We start from the raw sequence: 6,204 nt of genomic DNA, 5'->3' as shown, positions 1-6,204 counted from the left end.
CATTTTCTTTTGTTTTCTTCTAGGATAAATCTCTCGTTGAAATCGTTCCTCGGACCCGCGCCAAAGGATCTGTGGACAGCGAATGAAATCTTTTTTGACAGGGACGTCAGATGATGCCTATCCTAGATCGTGATGTACTTACGCTTGCTACAGATGGCACTGTATATACGCGAGATATAGACGATTATCAACATCAGAGCATCGAATCGTGTTCGCGTGTACGTATAAGGCTCATCTGCTACCACTACACGATCCTCGTTATCCCTGTATAATTATGCCGATGTGGCTTGCGCGATTGTAAATTGCCTAGCAATCTGACTCGAATACGTTTTTTCAGTTATTGTCATCTACGCGCTTCTTCATTTTTCCGGATAGGGGTAGTTAACGGATGCACTTAAATTATAAAAATTCTGCTGACACGATGATGTATCCTGCATGGAAATTAATTTTCTTTTAATATTATGATATACAATAGAGGGTTAGAAGTTCTGTTCCTATTAAAATTGTACGATATGTAGTGTTCATTATTTATAAATAATATAAATATATAATGTCACGCGGCGCAAGTGACACCACAGTGCTCTTACTGTGTTACTGGGATGTGCATTTCAATAGTTTTATTGCAATTTGTTTTATATTACCCGTTTTAGAGGTAAGAGTGAGAGAGATATATAAGAAAACTATTAAAGAGTGAGACAGATGCTATTGACCCTACTCCAGAACCCGTGGCGCCATCTCTGTGAAAAGTGCTCAAACTGGTCGCACAGCGTTATCAACAGCGAAGTGAACTACTGAAGCAGTGGCGCCATCTCTCGGAGGATCGCTGAAACTAGGTCGGTAATTAGTTTCAGTGTCCTCCGTAGAGATGGCGCTAGTGCTTCAGTAGTTCACTTCGCTGTCGATAACGCTGTGCGACCAGTTTGAGCACTTTTCGCAGAGATGGCGCCACGGGTTCTGGAGTAAGGTCGGTATCATCTGTCTCACTCTCTCTTATAGCTTTTTTATATGTCTTTCTCTCTCTCTCTTACCTCTAAAGCGGGAAATATACAATAAATTACAATAGAACTTAATATTTCTTCTATCGGTGCAATTAAGTCAAATTAATCAAAACTATTCTAAATCAACTGAAATAAAACTAATCTATGGCAGCCATTTGCTTCTAATTATTTACTCAATAATTTTTAATTGTATCATATCGCTATATAATGCAATTAATAATTATATATTAAATAAATAGAACCCAGGTCTCACTACGTGGAAGTTGCTGCGAATGGAGACCCACCCCAACCGTGTTCCATCCGCCCACCTTTTATACAAGATATTATTGAATAAAACCTCCTTTCAATGTACATTTACAATGTTCGATGGTTAATCCCTATGGAAGCGCACAGTGGAAGGAGTTTCATAAAGAATTTTCGCGAGAAACGATTGTTACAAATGTTAAAAAAACTAGTCGAGCATTAGTTTCAGTACTAGATCAATCGTTATTTTACATTAGAAAGAATATACAAATCCGTAATATTATAGTACACTGTTCCGTATTATTCATCTTCTCGCACAACGTGTCTTTCTTTTTCTGATAGAAACGGCACTTCACCTTTCTTGGAATGGGCGCGTCTATTACTTTCCCTAAAATAATATTAAAAAGCAGTTTATGACATGTATGCATAAGAGATATAGACTTTTCAGGTATTTCTTCAAACGATACTTACTTTCGTTTCATTTTCTGCCGAATTGTACGTATCTCAGCTCGAGCATTGTAAATATGTTTCGGAACCTGTCTATGCCGGGCGATTCGCTTTACTTGAGGATGAGCAGCAAACTTTTGTTTCAAAGCTTCGCTATAGTTAAGCGCTACTTTTTCTCTAGGTTTCAACTGCAATTACATAATTGTTTATCAATTTTAATATGCAAAAATATAAGACAAAACACGCAGATTACGCGTTAGAATTAAAATTACATACCACACCCAACTTTTCTGATGCCCTTGCTTTCCAAACGCGAAGATTCATCTCATCACTACCGCTAATAATATATTTATTATCGAGGGACCATCCTATACAAGTTAATCTTTGCATACGTTTAGTATAGTAAACTTCTCGAGAATGTTGTTTATCCAGTTCAAAAATACGAATAGATTTATCGTAACTGCCGGCAACAAATTCTTTACCAGTAGGTGAGTAGTCTACATCGATTACCGCTTGTACATGATCCATATGTACATATACTGGTGTTTTTAATTGTCGAATATCATAAGTATACAAACTGTGCAGAGTAAAATATAGTAAGTTGTGTTAATTTTCATGTTTCTTTTAGAACAGTACAATATATAATGTTTTTCCCAGACATACTTATAATCTTCATTAGCACATGTAAAAGTAACAGCTTCCATAGGATTCCAGCACAATTTATTAGTCCTTAATTTCATAATTACTCTCCTCAAAGGACCTGTATCCCTAGCATCGTATAAGATTATGCTACGATCACTTGCAGAAGTAGCTACAAAATAGTCTCATACAGTTGCTGTCCCAGAACTTGATAATTATTTTTTATCCGCAACTAATAATTCTTACCAAATAAATTAGGTTGAACTGGATTGTACTTAATATCAAGTAAACTATCAATACCCCATTTGAATGTATTAATTGGTTCATTTCTAGTTTCTTCCCATAAATGGCATACTTCGCCACAAGTTGCGAATATTGGTTTGGTTTGATGATGAGAAATCCCAGTTATTACAGTCTAGAAAATAATTGTAATTTTGAATTTAATTTACAAGTAAAACAATATCTACTATCTTTAGCATTGTTGATATCATACTTTACTGATAATTGTATTTACAGGCTCCTCTTCTACACCAAGCATAGGTTTCTCTGTTTTCCATGTTTTAATAGTTTTATCATCGCCGATAGTAATAAAATGTTCATGAGTTGCGTTAAAAGCTATTCCTCTTATTATGCCATCGTGTGCCAAAAATGTACGTTTGCACGTTCTTTGTGGAATATTCCATACCTTTATTTCTCCATCGAAAGCACCGCTAAGTAATATAGACAACTGCGAAGGGTGTTTGCACAAACATGACACTCCATCTCTATGACCCTCCAAACATCCTATAAAAGGTTTTGCAAATACTTTCTCTAATTTTACTGAATTTAGAGCCCTAGTATATTCTCTTGCCGCTTCGAATGGATGCAACGCTGGATCAAAATTTCTGGGAACTGTAAATAATATACAAAATTAACTGTTTACGCAATTCATTAGAATATTATACATTGTTTATACTGTCGTGTGCACATGGTTATGTTTACAAAATTAATCTATTACTGCTTCAAAAATGATACATGCTATAAAAAAAGCTAACCTTTATAAATATCACGTTTGGTTTCTCTTAAATATTCATCTGGATTTCTTGTTAGAATTTTCACTTTCATTTTGTAGTAATTCAATAAGGTTAATATACTTTAATTCTTTTGTCACAACACGTTACGAACGAATGAAATATCAATTCAACGTGCTTCATAACCAATTTACAACGAAACTGTCACCAATGTGGATCCAGTAGAAAATATAGAAAGAGAGAGAGAAAAAGAGAGAGAGAGAGAGAGAGATCCGCATAAAAGGCATTGTAATAATAAAAATTAAACATTTTTATTATTACGTCACACGTACGTTTCATAAATAGAAATATTAATATTTTATACGAATAACTAATTAATGCAATTATTAATAAATGCAGACACATTCAAATTTAAAATGTATAATAGATCGTACATATACAATTATGTTATGGATTTCCCATTGATCCATTTTTCCCGCCATAATTGAAATGCAATGTCTTAATAACATAGATCCAATAATTATCTGTTTAATACAAAATTAACTAAACATTGTATTTCTCGTTCAGTTTACATATATACAACCGCATATGATTAAAAGCCAGTCCTACTTTTATTCCAGATCATACGTGACATGTTGCACGCAAATCCTGTCATCAGGGAATAAGAAACCACCATGAAATTAGTAATGACTCATCATAATCATTTCTTGAAAATTTAAACTTCATATACGTACATGATATATCCATTCCATTGATTAACATTCCTCTATCTTGTCTATATAGTGCAAATAAACGTATACGTAATAAAAGTGCAATTTTACAAAAGGAGTTATTATTAAATACAAAACTGTACCGTATATTCAGTATTGAACTTTATATATATTTTCAAATTTGAAATATTTAGCAAATTAGTACAAAATAGTAATATATTTTATTTTTTGGTACGCGTGTCTCATTTAAGGGTATAAAAATGTTCTACATTAATAACTTTTTAGCACGACTTTATACGAGGATATTCAGCAAAAATAGAGCCTGCATTCGCAAGAGCATACATAATTCCATTTAATTTATACAGTTAATCGTTGATTAATTAATATAATCGAGCATCGAGCTATCCTTTATGATTTAAATACGTACAATAACTTTGCATAAACCAGATCGTACACATTTACGATACAGCTCATAGAAGGCAATCCAACACATGATTGTAATAGTAGGAGTGGTAACTATATAATGTGAGCGTTGAGTGGACAGTTCTGTATCACACAGTGTTGTGTTCCACTACTACGTGACAATCCGAATCAATTTGTTGTTTGAAACAGAACGACATAAATTATTGAAAGTAAGTAATCAATCTTTCTTGTATAACATTAAATAACAGTAGGAAATCTAAACTGCAATAATACATAGTTAGTGGAAATAATCAAATTAATTAATATCATCCTACAAATTGTACAAGGTCAATATGTTACTTTTAAAATATATACGTGTATTCTATTATAAATAAAATTTTTTAATAGATATGTAACCTATAAAAGTGTCGCAAAGTGTCTATGTAAATCTTTATTATAAATTGTAATCTTTTATTATTTTTTATTTAATAAATTGCATAAACAAGTTTTGACATAGTTGTAATAGATATTATATTTTGAGTTTCTAATTACTTGTAAAAATTCAAAGATATAAAGCATTCACAAGCATTCACTGTAAAACAGATGACACTAAACAAGTTATATTAGTACCTCAATGATACTTTTGTTTTTATTATTTGAGCATTATAGTACACTCAAATACTACACTTCACCTTCAAACAGTTCATATGCTTTAAGGTACTCTTATAAATTAGATATGATATATTAATAATAGTAAAGTAAAGTTATTTGTTGTAAAAATATAATTAATATTTTGCATACACTTTATAACTGTAATAATTAAGGATTATAAATATTTATAGAATGTTTTGTGCAAGATTAACAAGACAATTAAAACTGTTAAGAGTAAGGCAATTGCACTCTACGTTGATCAAGAATGAAGATAAACCTATAGCTGAAGTCAATAAAACACAAAAATATACCGACTCAGAGCTGAAGCATAGTATATTGGGTATAATATATCCGTCTATTACCTTGGAATTATATTTTTGGTAAAATATATGAGGAAATTTTAATTTACATTTCCACTTTAGGAGCACCATTACATACTGTATCTAATCTTGACAGAAGAATATTAGTTTGGGTTAAACGTTATCCTAGTATTGATAAAGTTCCACCGCAAGTATCGTAAGTAAACGAGATATAAAACATCAATTCTATAAAAATTAATTGATCGATTACAGTAAAGTAAAATGTTACTTGTAAACTCTATTGCCAAACTTAAAAAATTGAAAAATGGAGTTAATTCGTTTGATTTCTAGTAATTTATATTAGATGTTCAATTTTTGTTGTTAACTAGTTTCGACTGTATCCACCGAGCACATACTCAAGTAAGAATTCGTATATGCTTTCTGATAATGGCATTTGCAATCATTGGCTTCTTTGTATCGTCAAGGATAGGAAAAAGAGATGCTGCAGCTGGAAAGCATATAATAACTGAAAGAATGAAATGGTATGAGGAGTTAAAGGAAAAAACTCGAAAAGAAGCTGAAGCTGCTGCAAAAGCAGAGTAACGTAGTATTTAAATTATATTAAATAATTATTCTCTGCAAAATGCTTAATATTTCAAGTATTTTCATTAGTTTATCACTAAAGATGTAATCTTTGCCTGATATTATCATAACAAGCAATAATATAAATAGGTAATATCATAGATAGAAGTTCCTTGTGTCGTTTTAACCTTACATCACGCTTACTGAGGCGACAATCGTTCAA

The 6,204-nt window shown here is 31.9% G+C and overlaps 4 protein-coding genes across 4 annotated transcripts in view; 1 reads left to right on the top strand and 3 right to left on the bottom strand.

Moving 5' to 3' along the window:
* The window catches only part of Rps7 (ribosomal protein S7), a 39,191-nt gene that overhangs the window by 1,859 nt on the left and 31,128 nt on the right, over window positions 1-6,204 (bottom strand). The window lies entirely within an intron of this gene.
* LOC143424552 (golgin-45-like) overlaps window positions 1-6,204 on the bottom strand; it is a 35,807-nt gene that overhangs the window by 14,720 nt on the left and 14,883 nt on the right. The window lies entirely within an intron of this gene.
* On the bottom strand, window positions 1,485-3,545 carry LOC143424473 (DDB1- and CUL4-associated factor 13). The gene is made up of 7 exons (XM_076896537.1): window positions 3,362-3,545; window positions 2,821-3,218; window positions 2,574-2,742; window positions 2,352-2,499; window positions 1,965-2,265; window positions 1,713-1,876; window positions 1,485-1,629 (listed from the first exon to the last, which is right to left on the bottom strand). Exons 1-7 carry the CDS (start codon window positions 3,429-3,431, stop codon window positions 1,542-1,544), a joined length of 1,338 nt encoding a protein of 445 aa, XP_076752652.1. The 5' UTR covers window positions 3,432-3,545; the 3' UTR covers window positions 1,485-1,541.
* LOC143424267 (UPF0389 protein CG9231) lies at window positions 4,580-6,043 on the top strand. Its single transcript, XM_076896229.1, has 4 exons — window positions 4,580-4,679; window positions 5,292-5,440; window positions 5,523-5,616; window positions 5,789-6,043. The coding sequence occupies exons 2-4, from the start codon at window positions 5,293-5,295 to the stop codon at window positions 6,000-6,002; spliced, it is 456 nt and encodes a 151-aa protein (XP_076752344.1). The 5' UTR covers window positions 4,580-4,679; window position 5,292; the 3' UTR covers window positions 6,003-6,043.

The sequence above is a fragment of the Xylocopa sonorina genome, chromosome 6 (assembly GCF_050948175.1).
Source record: "Xylocopa sonorina isolate GNS202 chromosome 6, iyXylSono1_principal, whole genome shotgun sequence".
NCBI lineage: Eukaryota > Metazoa > Arthropoda > Insecta > Hymenoptera > Apidae > Xylocopa > Xylocopa sonorina.
The sequence above is the reverse complement of the archived record's forward strand: the minus strand, read 5'-3'. Positions and strand labels throughout refer to the sequence as shown.